The 14,002-nt window shown below is 33.6% G+C and overlaps 3 protein-coding genes across 5 annotated transcripts; 1 reads left to right on the top strand and 2 right to left on the bottom strand.

Annotated features, from left to right (window-relative positions):
* Positions 1-3,142: 3,142 nt before the first annotated feature.
* Positions 3,143-10,201, bottom strand: LOC106122245 (Ionotropic receptor 93a). 3 transcript variants are annotated; one of them, XM_013318165.1, is made up of 20 exons: positions 10,142-10,178; positions 9,160-9,750; positions 8,943-9,095; positions 8,513-8,758; positions 8,048-8,215; positions 7,419-7,636; positions 7,133-7,300; positions 6,891-7,043; positions 6,688-6,792; positions 6,352-6,458; positions 6,221-6,281; positions 6,027-6,129; positions 5,818-5,924; positions 5,357-5,519; positions 4,971-5,191; positions 4,785-4,872; positions 4,496-4,621; positions 4,176-4,254; positions 3,558-3,718; positions 3,143-3,317 (listed from the first exon to the last, which is right to left on the bottom strand). In XM_013318165.1, exons 2-20 carry the CDS (start codon positions 9,248-9,250, stop codon positions 3,220-3,222), a joined length of 2,616 nt encoding a protein of 871 aa, XP_013173619.1. In that variant the 5' UTR covers positions 9,251-9,750; positions 10,142-10,178; the 3' UTR covers positions 3,143-3,219. The 3 variants fall into 3 exon arrangements, with proteins under 3 accessions (XP_013173619.1, XP_013173621.1, XP_013173620.1); XM_013318167.1 differs by having other exon boundaries at positions 5,414-5,519; positions 9,160-10,201; XM_013318166.1 differs by having other exon boundaries at positions 8,943-9,089; positions 9,160-10,201.
* Positions 10,202-10,268: 67 nt separating this feature from the next.
* LOC106122246 (Alg13 UDP-N-acetylglucosaminyltransferase subunit) lies at positions 10,269-11,249 on the top strand. Its single transcript, XM_013318168.1, has one exon. It carries the CDS (start codon positions 10,339-10,341, stop codon positions 10,849-10,851), a length of 513 nt encoding a protein of 170 aa, XP_013173622.1. The 5' UTR covers positions 10,269-10,338; the 3' UTR covers positions 10,852-11,249.
* Positions 11,250-11,370: 121 nt separating this feature from the next.
* On the bottom strand, positions 11,371-13,671 carry eca (transmembrane p24 trafficking protein eclair). The gene is given in 4 exon segments (NM_001312598.1): positions 11,371-11,653; positions 12,376-12,519; positions 13,018-13,241; positions 13,484-13,671. Coding segments are annotated over 4 exon segments (651 nt in total). The 5' UTR covers positions 13,617-13,671; the 3' UTR covers positions 11,371-11,503.
* Positions 13,672-14,002: the final 331 nt, after the last annotated feature.

The following is a 14,002-nucleotide window of genomic DNA, read 5'->3' as shown; positions in this document are numbered from 1 at the left end:
GCGAGGCTTGCATTTATGTACCACATCGGAACTGGCCGGTAACGTGTTTGGATATACATACGTACGTCGACGACATAATAATTAATTCTATTACGACGGATTTTTCCTCCAAAATCAACATCACATTTCACCTTTTGGCTAGAGTTTTATTCATGGGATTTTTTAAATCTGTAACCATACTTTAATTTTTTTATAACCTTCCACATCAACCTTAAGATCGAATTATAATTGTTTTTATTTTGATTTCATTAATAAAAGTTTTTTTTTAAATGATTTTTTTTTATGTGCGACTCTGTGCTGCACTCTCATTCTTCCCTGTCGTGGCCAAAAACTTTGTTACACTTCAATTTTAAAAATCGAATTACAATAATTTCTATATCTAATTAAAAACTAATACAATATAAAACATTCGATCTAGATCTACATTTTACTATCTAAGATATTTTTATTAACACTTTTAATACATTAACCCTTATTGTGGCAATATTTCTTTTTTGAAGAAAAAACAAAGTTAAAAATTATTTTATAGTGATCGTATATTTTTATAAAGTTGTATGTATGGTATACTATACAAAATGAACATAAGGGATAAAAACTATATAATCTCAGTAGCAATAAAAACTCTAAACTATACTTAAAAGAGCGATTGTCTCATTTCTGTTGTTCCTCTTATATACAAAGCAATTTAAAAATAAATCTTATATATAAGATTCTCGTGTCACAATTTACGTTCCCATACTCCTCCGAAAGAGCTTGACTGATTCTCATGAAATTTTGTGAGCATATTGAGTTGGTCTGAGAATCGGCCAACATCTATTTTAAATCCCGCGCGGACGGAGTCGCGGGCGATAGCTAGTAATCTATCGATTTTTATCCTACTTGAGGGGTTAGGCAAAATGCATTCGCTTAGAAGCGATTCATAGCGATCTTCAAAATTGTATGGAATTGACGCGCGACAATCACGTCACTTATCGATAGTTGTCAGTTCTTTACATTTTTGAAGTTCGTTCTTTCTTTCACTTTGTTTAACCCCTCTGGGCTGATATCGTTTCAGAAATACAATTTACGCAACAATTACTTATTACAAGTAACTTTTAATGTTTAAGGGAACAATAAAAATAAACAAGGTCATGAAGAAAATTTATTGAGTAGTAATTACATTGTCTTCTTGATAGTAAATTTCCTCATTGTTATTCGTTCAATAACCCTAAAGACTACAAAACCCTTGTTCTGTTATCAACGTACTACGAGGCTTTAATTTGAATGTCTTACTACCGTACTAATTCTGAATAATTTTTCGGTACAAAGAGAGTCTTAGTGTCTCTTTCTCATACCAAGAGACCACATAACATCTCTGGGTACGACTGTTATACTTGTTTTATAATCTGAAATTATCTGATACCACTTTGTTCGGAAGGTTTCAAGTTAAAGAGAATTTACAATGAGATACTTCTCATTTGATTTACCAAAAATGTTTTTAGAAAAAATTTTGAAAATATAATTTTTAAAATGTAAATATTATGCAAAACAAGGACTACGGAACTATTTTCAAATCAGTTCAGGGCTTATTACGAATATTTGTGACAATCAACTTTGTCTCGTTATCGTCAATTATGTCCGATAGGGTTGTACAAATTTCAATATAAATTTTGTCGATGTCGATACGATGGCGCCTGTCACAAACATTCGTGCTGGGCCTAGCATTATATGTTCTGTTCGGATACATTCACATGCTCCATGTCACGTAGTCTATGCCCACGTGCCGTTTGTGTATCGGACAACAGGAAAACATTATATTTAATATCATTCAACATCGTATTATCTATAACCATCGTCATAGACATATTTGCATTCTTGTTACACTAGTTATGTATATACAATTGCAATGCAAAGGGCGCGGCCTTGGATTTTATGCAGAAATTTGTAGTTAAAACTATCAGAATGAAAGATAACTAGCGGGAACGTTAAGATATTGCTGTTTCACATTAGTGTATTCCAGGCCAAATCTTAAAAGATGTCGTGGGCAGAACAAAGTGGAAGAGACGGATTGGCAAAGCTGATCTTGTGGGATGCAAACTCGGCAGAGAGAGAGAGAGAGAGAGAAAGAGAGAGAGAAAGAGAAAGAGAGAGAGTGTGTGTGTGTGTGTATTCCGGGCTAAATAATCTTGAACTCTATTGCTTGCTTTTTTTTACCTAACATAAAGATAAAGCAACTGTCACTTTTGTTACGTATTTGATGATGTCACTTAACGTGTAGACTGCTAGCTAATTAGTTTCTTTAAATTATTCAAAGTTAATCTAAGGATCTATAACACCAAATTATGGTGAATCAAAGTGATCTACGTATGGCCAAAGTGAAAAGCGTTTTAAACCAAACTTAAAAATGGGTGTGTAAAGGAAACCCAAGAAGTGTGTTTTTTTAATTTAATTCTTATATATGTAAAATGTGGATAAAGTCCAAGAATATTCGATTCGTGATAATCATTAGATTTTTTATTTAATATACTTAAGTAGAAGAACTCGTACTTGACAATTCGTATTACTATGTTTCGTAGTTTCAAGTTCAAAGCATGAGTCGAAATCGAATGACATTGCAAAAATTACAAGATAGGTTTTTATAGGAATTTAACGTTTACCTTCGTACATTTGAATTACAAAAAAAACTTAATTGCAAAAAATGTACTTACAATTGCGTACGTTTTAATCTTTTTTGCAAATGTACAAAAAAAATAGTTTCATACAAAAAACAGTTCTTTTTATAATAAACTAGCGGACCCGACAGACGTTGTCCTGTCTACACGTGTTTAATTTGAATAAATTAATATGAAGTTAATATTTGATGAAAATTGTGAATCTAAACCATACCCAGATCCCCTTGAACACACACAAAAAATTTCACCAAAATCGGTCCAGTCGTTTGAAAGAAGTTCAGTGACATACACACGCACAGAAGAATTATATATATATAAAGATTTGTAAGTACAAGGATTGTTTTACGATTACACTTTTAAATATTATAAATAATTTTTATTATTATGTTAACGAATTGCAAAGATTACAAACCCTTAAATAAATATTTAACTTATTTTTATACTGAATTAATCGAGATAAAAATAATATTTCCTTAAGAAAACAAAAATGGATGACAAGCATTTATCCAACGCAGGAAAATAACACTCACAATTGTACATTAATGATCAATTATGTAAAAAATATATTTTATTCAGTGTAGGGCTTGATGATAATATTTTCGTTCCTGTTCTTCTTCGTCCTATACATCCACTCCATTAAGAGTACTATAAAAGCTAAGAAAAACCCTGAAAGAAACAGATTATTTTAATTTATTATTATTAAAATATTTCCAACACTAGACTGATATTTAAAAAAGATTTGTTTCTGGTAAACTAAAAAACTACTGAACCGATTGTAAAAATTATTTTATTCCTCAGTAGTTTTTTAAGTTAAAACAAAATAAATAAGTTTTGTCTCTACATACATATAAAACACATAAGTAAATCAATTACTACATTTCCAAAGCAATAAATGAATAATATTACCTAGAAATAACACAAAGAATGATCCCTGCATGTCTCTTAAATTAACAGTGTGATTGTCGATCTCTTGTGATGCCATCGTGGTCTTCCAGCAACGATCACGTTTCGGTAAATAGTTACTTAACCATTTGGTTATTAGACCTGCTTTATGCATACGGTATATCCTACAACATACATTATTAAAATAACTCCTGCAACTCATGAAGATAAATTAACAAAATTGGAACTCTAAATGCCTAGTGTCAAACATTACGGTAATCTACAGTAGCGCCATGGTGGTAGAATTTGTAAACTTAACAACCATAGTCTACACCAGTGGTTCCCAAACTTATTTTGTATACTGCCCACTTTGAGAATAAATATTTTTTTAGCGTCCCCATATTGGAGTTTAAGCAATCTTTTAATTCATATTAGTTGATGTTCACAAGTTGTTGTTGAGAGTCGAGAGCTCATGCAGTCGTTGTCTAAGGCCTCCTAGCTAAATAAAATTACAAATCACCCCCCAGGACTCTACACAACGCCACCATTTTCATTCTGGGTCTCGTACCGCCCCCCTTGAGACCTGCAGCGCCCACAAGAGGGCGTTATCGCCCACTTTCTGAAAGACTGGTCTACACTCACTCCTTGTTAATGACAGGAAGGTAAGGACTACCAGCTGGAACAATCATTGCCACTTTTTCGTCCATAAATTCCTCCGCACCTGAGAACGATAAAAAAAGGCTGGAATACATATTTTCTTGACGGGTACTCAATAGAACAAATCAAAAACATTAAAATTTTTATTTTTAGGTTATAATTTATCGTAATAACTTTCACTGACATTATAGTTTTTTAAAGACAATGAGAGGCATATTATATTTTTGTATAAAAGTTCCGGCAAATCCAAGAGTTGTACACTTTTTGACTTGATTTGGCTCAGAATATAAGAAATATCAACTTACTAATTGTAAAATCGCATCTATCAGTGGCGAGGGTGGCGACTCGCATTACATAACTCAGTCTCATCTTCCAGTCTATTATCACATGTCTTTGTTTACGAACTCGATTCAATGTCGATTTATCTAAAACTGCAAAAGAATAAGAGAACTCGTTTAATGTCAATATAATTTTATGTTAATGCACTGTAGCACTGAATGTTTAAAAACAAAAAAATCCTTAGCATCTTATCATTTGACTCCGCACAGCAACTAAATGCTATTAAGTAAAGTGCCTTGAAAACCGATTTTGTACCTGAACGATGATTTCCTTCGACACTGGCAACGGACGTCAATAATTCCGCGCCTTTGAGTAAAGAAATATATTTGGGTTCATCTGAATTCTGAGAAATTTTACACAAATACACATTTAAAAAAAATAATGGAAAAACGCCATCTATCGCCAAAAATCAAAACTAATTTACCACATTTCAACACTAACCTTTAATTCCATTTCTAAATAAGTTCCCTTTTTAATCGACCACGTATAAACTTCTTTATTTTCCAGCAGTTCAGCCACCGTTGTAACAGGTACCTCCTGCTTAGGAAATGTGAGGAAAGCGACCAGGTTTCCCGAATAAGTAGTCACGACCACTAACACAACTAACCACCAAGTTCCAACAACTAAACGACCACTATCCGCTCGAGGGAGATACATACCACCTGAAATTTAAAATGAAATTCTTGTAACTATTTTTAGTCGATAGCATCGATATATATTCTGTGACAGAAAGGAGTCTAAAAATTTAAATATTTTATTTCTCATTTCGATCCAACGCCAAAATTAAGTAAAATTTACTCTTCCTTCTGTTCTGTTCTCGTACTAACCTTGTTGCAACAATGCTCCATAAATATACCATAGACAATTGTGGATCGTAGACAAACCTCCTTGTCGCGTTATCTTCATAGCTTCATAATAAGGACTAAGACGATGAACCACGTATAATGTGGGCCCCATAAGAACTACTGCGAACCCTAAACATAACCACGTCTGGAAAAAACATATTATTAATCTATTTTAATAATTACTTAAAATTAACACTAAAGGATTTTTCACCAAAATAAATTTAAAAAGTCCAAAAATTATTTCTATAACAAGGATCTGTAGACAGTTTTAAACTCAACGCGACACGACAATGTGTTTTGCGCGTATGTATATTTGTCAATTTCATTGTGACCTTGTAGATAAAAAGACTGAACCTTTGGTAAGGAAAAAATTCAAAGAGTTTCAAATTTAAGAAATGACCATTATTTTATTTATTTATTTGTTACAGCTTTATACTACTCACGTCAGCAGTAAAAGGCAGCAGGAAGAGCATAGCTCGGCTGAGTTCCCGAGGACGAGCGATTAGGAACGCATAAGGCTGTGTACTCACTGCTAACGTGTAGTTTATACCTAGGATATAAAATCATTGAACTAATAAAGTTATAAGATCGCTTTTGGAATGGATACAAGATACACTGAAGTTTAATAAAACTGTTACGAAGTATATTTTACCTGACGTCACGTCCGGCAGTATAGTGAACGCGGCCGCGCCCAACGCCGCTTGCCCCTTAGCAACCGCTGATATTGCTAACATGCCATTTTGGCTGTGAATCTTCTACAAATTATGCATTGTGATCTAAGAATTTTGATATAAATGACAATAATTCTGTTCACCACATTAAGGTTAAAAGATTTGTTATACATACGTCTATAGTCGTGCTGTTATAATAGTTCTTTTTAAAATTATTCGCCAGTAATAGCCGGATTCTATAACAAAAAGGATATTATACCAAAAAAATCATCATAATTAAATGGTTTTTATAATGTTTATATTTACGTAAAGTTCTTATTCCGTGCGAGCTGTTTGACGATATCAAAAATAAGGCCGCCGTAGTTGATGATAGCCCCTGATTCGTTCGTCTGCAGAATCGTCCATGGAGGGTTCTGAAGAGAATATTTCATTTCAAGTTATGCAGTCTATACTTAAATGAGAGCATAAGAAGAAAGTTCATACTTCAATAGAACAAGCTACAGTAGACCTACAGAATTATAGAGTAGCTTTTATCTAGCTCCGTTTGACTATTCTGGAGTTACGAGGTAACACACATCCATCCATAAATTCCCCCATAAAATATTTCTACGAAGTATTTTGGTTAAAAGTATTGTTTCTTACGTGATAGGTAATTATAGGCAACTCCTTCCCTCGGAAGCCATGCGCGACATGAGGGAACAGAACATCATTGAACCTCACGCCATCTGCCGGCCGCCAGGTACCAACCTTTAAAAATCGAAAGAAGTCGGACGAAATCGGAAGAAGGTGAAGCTTCCTTTTTAAAATATAGTATTCGTCAAATTCTATTGGTTTTTGTAACTCACTTGTAACATTTTAACTTCTTCTATAACTCCCTTGGTATTGTTAGCGTTAGTTGTCGCGGTGTCTACTTGCCGATAGGTGGCGCCCCAGGTATCTGCCGCCGTTGCCCGCCAACTGGTGCAATTACCACATTTGCTGTTCACTTGCATATGTTGCTACAATAAATTCATTCATTCAGTCGACATTCGATCTTCCTTTGTTCGTTCCTTCATTCATTGATTCTTGTCCCACTGTTTCAAATTACCTGTATATGTTTCAAAAGATCGTTTCTCCGTTGCAATTTCGTTGGTCTAATCGCTTCCCACTCCTCGTCCGACACTTGAGCTGCTATATCGAACTCGTCTTGCACCGCCGAGTCCAATGCAGATATGAAAGCCTTCATCATCTCCCGACAATAACACATCAAGCCATTCTAAAATAAGAATCTGCCGTACCTAATCTCTCTTAGCGTAATTTGTTATTTTAGGAACATTCTAAAGAAAAATTACTTTCGTATTCTGTCAAAAACTCATCATAAATATTAATAATACCTTACAATCCGTACTATTATCAGTGACATTGTAAATATAAGCAACATTTTCTCCTTCATATAATATATCAATAGCCGCGGTGAGGTCGCCACTGCGCGCGCTTGTGTCTGCCACCACGTACAGCCACTGCGCTTGCCCGTGCGATAGTGCCAGCTCGCGCGCTGTGTCGGCTATAGCCAACATAACCTCTAAAGTCACCACTGCTATGAAGTTCTCACCTGTTATACAAAATCAAAATTTTACAATAGTCTATTACTACATATGTATATATACATATCTTCTTTATACAATGGGGTGAGTAGTCAACTACGCTGGATTGATTGTTTTAACACTCATCTTACAAGCCTCCGACTCCGACGCTCTTTACCGTGGGTTTCTGAGACCTTAGTTTCCGTTTAAAGTCTATTGTTCTACTTTGTTAATGACAGGGTTGATGTTATGTTTTATTCAGAGATTCTGGTCTCAGAAACCAACGGTTCTTCATATAACAAAGTCGTAATTTAATTTAAAAGATGATTGTATATCTTATTAACAACCAGAGAAACGTATTTTGTGTTGTCTGAAAAAACATCAAAAGATATTTAATTGCGTTTGTAATATTTATTTACATTTAAATAACAAACACGTACCAATTTTTTTAACTGGCAATTTGGACAACACTCGATGAATTTCTTTCTTCCTTAAATATTCATTAACTTCGTGATTCATCTTGTACACAGACACTGATACTGAAGACACCTTCTCGTCGTCAATTTGCCGCGTCAGTGACTGGACAACACGCGATATTGTGTCCCTGTCTGTCAAGTTACAATTAGGTCTATGACTTTATATTATATATGAAGATCCTTCCTTTTATAACGCACAGAAGTTACCATGAAGATGCAGCAATCGTTCTACTAATGAGAAATCACATTTTGTATGTCTCCTTACCTTTTTAGAGTTTAAGCTCTAGCTCCTCTTACCGGATAAAATCTAAAAGTCTATCTATTTCCTTAATCATTCTCTTTATGCAGTTCTAGCAGGTAGTCTTTTGACGTTAAATTTGATGCCGCTTATATTGTTTATAAATTTAAAACAGTTGTTCAAAGACATACTTAACGTAGCATCATGTAGTATGATGGCGGATTTCCAGTTAATCTCTTTCGTCGTCCTCAAATCCAACATCAGTTGTGCCAACTCTTGCCCCGGCACCGTGTAAGTAACCGTTAGCGCTCTGTCCACTGGCAGCCGAGGACAGTCAACTTCTGTCAGTGCGAATAGAAGCAACTCCTCCTCTTCGGTTCTCGAGAATAAAGACCACGTGTCCTCGCAAGATGCCACACTGAAGACCGCTATAAAGCCTGCGAAATTCAATTTAAGTGCCTAAATTAAGAAATGATACAACGCGCATGGACATCCTGTTTTATATCTTGTTTTTTTGGTAGTGATGGACAGTGGGAATGGGGTGGGGACAGTTTGGAAATTCTTTGAAGAACCTCGATGTTTTAGATAGTTTTTTTTTCATAAAACATATTATTATCAAACCTTTTTTCAGACTGATTGAAGTCCAAGAATAATAATGGACGATCACACCGCCATGTTTCAGATCAACCCGCACCAATTCCTTGATGTAATCTTTTAGTTGTTCCAGCATTGACTGATATTGCTCTCCTAGGAATTGTCTGTCCAGGACTACGGCTGAATTAAAATAAATTAAAATGAATATATACAAATTTATACCATTAAAACTTAACCTACTTACCAATTGAAGCATTCGCTGTAATCAACGATGGAAAGTCTTCTGCACTTCCTCGACCCCAAAAATATAATATAACCAATACCCATATCTTCATATTGCGACCTTACATGCACTTCATGTAAGGCTCCCTCCAAAAATGACGTGCTGATCATAATTCGTATAATAATTTCCGATATTCAATCAATAGCAGTTATTATTTAAAATCTAATTAAAACTGTGCGAGTCAGGTGGCCGCGTGACCATCCTAACAATTCATATTACAAAGCATGTAGTAAATGTTACAAGGGTTAGCGTGAGGACCTAAACTTATCAGTAAGTTATACAGCGTGTTCTTTTCTTGGTAAACCATTATTTTCCATCAATTTCGAGTCATTAGACATTTGCTTAAATAAGACATACAAACCATTTTACCATTGTCATTGCATTATACCTAGGATCAGAGAGGAAGTCCTTAATCAAACACTGAAAAAAAACTTAGCATGTGAAATCTATATCTTAGTTTAATCATCCTAAGATATTTGATAGTCCCAATTATGCCTCAATTAAAACCAACGCTGTATTGAATTTTCATGCATCTTTAAGTCAAAGCATTCCCTGTAAGCAACAAATCTTAATGAGTAAATAAAAAAATCTCATCCTATATCAAAGTGAATCGTGTGTTAAAAGGTTAGTGGAATAAATTATGCAGACTGATTGTCGACATTTACGAAAAGTTCGACGATTCATTACAACCCAATCATTTCCTTATTTTTAATTCATCCAATGGAACCTAATGCTACAATCGTAAGTCCTGAGAAAACTTTTGTACACGAGGTGTCGTTTTCTTTATTTATAACAAACATCTTAACAATCGCAAAAAAACATTAAGATAATCATGATGTCCCAGCCCTTACCCCACTTCAAGTAGGGTCGATGTGTTATATTTTGTCATTCTTTTAAAGATTCGTTATGTACGTTATGATGGAATTTTTTGCCAATAGTTTACCTGGACAAATCACAAACGAACAGCATTCACGATCGGCCACAGCCGCGGAGATCGCAACCATCTTCACGCTGTTCGAAATGCAACGTCGACTTGTTATCAAAACATTTGTCATTTTCAAACTGTCATTGTCATTTTGTCATTTGTCAAAGTCCAATTTAAAACATTTTTTTCTTATTATTTTAATTGATAAGCATAAAATGGTTAATAAGTATCCAAAATGCTTTGTAACAGTGGGTACTACACGTTTTGATTTACTAGCTAAATACATAACATCAGCATCTGTACTTCGTGCTCTAAAAGAAATTGGGTGCAAAGAATTAACATTTCAAATAGGAAACAGTGCTGTTAATCCAGAAGAATACGAGAAAGAAGGTATCAAACTAAGTTTATACAGGTTTAAAGACTCCATACAAGAAGATATTCTTAACGCCGATTTGGTAATAAGTCATGCGGGTGCTGGAAGTTGTTTGGAAGTGTTAGAAGCTTGTAAACCTCTATTGGTAGTAGTAAATGAAGAATTAATGGATAACCATCAGTTAGAATTGGCTGAACAGTTGCAAGTGGATGGACATTTGTACTATTGTACTTGTGATACTTTAGAAAATACTTTAAGCACAGTTGACTTCAATTTACTAATCCCATTACCGAAACCTGACTGCTCACTGTTTGTAAAGTTTTTAGATGACGTATTTAAAGTTCAAACTTCATAGTGTTAGGAAGGAAATCCGAAAATGTGGCTGTGTATTGACCCAACTGTAGCCCCTCACTATTCATTCTGACACTGGACTTTGTAACGCTAGCACGTCATTCACGCCAATGGACTCTAATTAATAATGTCTAAAAATAGTAACAATAATTCTAAATGTTGTACACCAGTAAAATAAGATAATGCTAATAAGATAAATTTGTGATATATTTTGGTGCTATGAAAATAAAGTCTTATATAATTGATAACTTCTCTTTTGTTAAACTTGAACTCTGATAACACATCTAATCCAAAGGAAATAAAAAATTATATAATATAAAAAATTATTTTCATAGGTATACAAGATATTCATGACAGGAGATTAATTTTTAAATAACTTTTAGCAAAAGGAAGGACCAAACATGTAATATTGTTAAAAATGATATATCTTTCGTAACTATATTGTTTGTTATTTAGCTTTTAACAAAATCTTTAATATATTTTAATCTTAAAATAAAAATGGTATGAAATAAAAAATAATGAAAAAAATTCTGTAGTAATATTTATTGGAAAAATACAGATCATTTACAAAAAAAAACAGAACACAAAACTACTGTTTAAATTATTTTTTATTATTATTTAGGATTTATATTACAAAGAAATAGTACAACTCATATTTAAACTAGTTTCTTAGCCTCGAAGAAGCTCTTGAGATGCCTCATCTGCCAGTAGCCAATACCGATGAGCACTCCAGTCTGCAGCAAACTCCACCATAACACACGCTGGTTTGTACTCTCCGATGTCTGTCTGAATCTCTCTTCTCTTTGCTATAACAAATAAACAGCATTATATCTCTACACTAATATAGTACAAACTTCTGAGTGTGTCTCGATCCACAAAGATAATATCACTAACAAGTAAGATTTGAGTATTTTGTTATGCTAGGCTTTCAAACATCTTGTAAAGCATAGAGAAAACCAAAAATACAGGCAATTAACCCAACTGATTATTTTATTATAAGTAAACATGATCACATTACTTCTAAACTTTAATTCTGCATTAAAATATTGTTTGGTTTCCTCCGAGAATAAAACTGGCTGAAGTCAGTTTGTGTTTTACTCACACACAAAATACGCGCTTGCCATGTAGTTACGGAAAAATCCAGTCCATACATCTAAATTTTGTAAACTTGGTCATAACATGGTACATAGGATATATCTAATCTCAAGAAATAAGTGAACCTTTTCTTAATAATTTATATAATCATACTATTATAATATTATAAATGTGAAAGTTCAAATGGATGGATGGATGTTTGAAGGTATCTCTGTTCTGTTTCTTGTTTATGGCTCTCCCTCATCGGATTGGGCCAATGTCAAGTGTTTATGGTTCTTTTTAAAATTGTTAGAAGGTATCTCCAGAAGTGCTGAATGGATCTCGATGAAATTTGCCATACATATAGAAAATAGACTAGAAGAACACATATGCACAATGTTAATTATTAATTTTTTTATTCATGCAGGCAATAGCTAGTTGCATATATATTTACCCTTTGATAGCTCTGCTCTTTAGTGATTTGGTGCACCTGGTCCAACAACTGCCTGATTCTAAGCTGCAGCTCAGACAACTTGTCCTTCTTTGCGACACTTGCATAGTCCACTGCATGCTCGCCCACTTGAATGTCTAAATGCACCTACAATTGTGTAATAATATTAATAAATTGAATTGCAAAGATTTAAATAGACAGATATTACTGGCTGGAATTGTGATATAAATAATTGTTAACACATTCCATGCCACTACATTTTAGAAAGAGAATTTGACAGACAAGCCAGTGGTTCTGAATTCAAGATTAAAATGTGTTATATGAACAACAGCTTTATATTTGTGTATTATATTAAAAGAATAATATAACAGTTGTTCAAACAAAGTTACAATTTGGCCCGACTGAAAGGCAAGTTAGGAAACTAGTCTACCAAAAGACAAATATCCCACCACCATATACCAGCTAGGGAGAGAGTTAAAAATTAAAGACCATACATAAAGGCAACCATGACAAACATTTTTCTTCCATAATAATTTAAATATGATTTTTAAGCCTTAAATAATGTTAACACTTTTTGTGCCACTGACTTACACTACAAGGTCACAACATAACAGAGCTATTGGATGTATTAATGTTGTAACTTACTCTCAATTGTGAGCCGCTGAACCATGATGTGCTGTTAGAATACATGCAGATTACATGTTCACCGGGAGTGGTGGATGTAAATGAGTACATTCCCTCCGATGAGTACACACGTGAGAGTACAATTTTGTCATTAGGATCTCTCACTTCTACATGCATACCAATACCAGGTGTTGATGGCATGAAACCTCCTGATCTAGGATCATAGAGCTCCACTTTGTAGTTTACTGAAAACAATTTTTTATAGTTATTAAATAAAAAGAAATTAAAATGAAATTCTTTTTGTTCATTTCCAATGAAATTCAACAATAGGGCACATTGCTAGAAGCATATTCGAGTGCCTTGCAAGGAATTCTTATCTGCTCTTACCAGTTTCTATTTTGAAAAGTTTGTTTGCTATTTTGAAAGTTAATTCAAAAATTCTTTACAAAAATAAACTACTTTCAGTAAAAAAATAAATGTGTTATACCTATAACTGTAGTGTCATCGGGGATTTCCTCTATAAAACATTTTCTTTCACCCTCGGCTATGTGAAAATATAATGCTGATGTTACATCTATTAATAGGAATAGTGCTATGAAAGAGGATAATTTGTAAAACATGATGTTTTTATATTCACAAAATTAACATCGGCAAATCAGACAAATATATCGAGAATATGACATGACACACGTCATCTTACGCTACATTTTGTTTGTTTCGATTTACGCTTGAAAATGTTTATTGGTTTTGTTAGAAAAAACAAAAATTAATAATTTGTAGGCTAATTCGGAATTTTCGTTGACAGCACTCATTGCTTAAAAGTAACATGTTAATTTTTATTTTTCTTTGTTTTCAATTAAACTAAAAAACCTGAAAGCGCAAGGTTCTATTTTCATAATGCGCGAAATACTTCTGCTTTGTGCTTCAAATTAAAAATGTTAATTGTTGATGACGTTTTGACTTATTTTTTGACACTGACATTGACAAAACAAATGCAATAAAAACA

This window comes from Papilio xuthus, unplaced genomic scaffold (assembly GCF_000836235.2).
Source record: "Papilio xuthus unplaced genomic scaffold, Pxut_1.1 DF826933.1, whole genome shotgun sequence".
In the NCBI taxonomy this organism is placed as follows: Eukaryota; Metazoa; Arthropoda; class Insecta; order Lepidoptera; family Papilionidae; genus Papilio; species Papilio xuthus.
The sequence above is the reverse complement of the archived record's forward strand: the minus strand, read 5'-3'. Positions and strand labels throughout refer to the sequence as shown.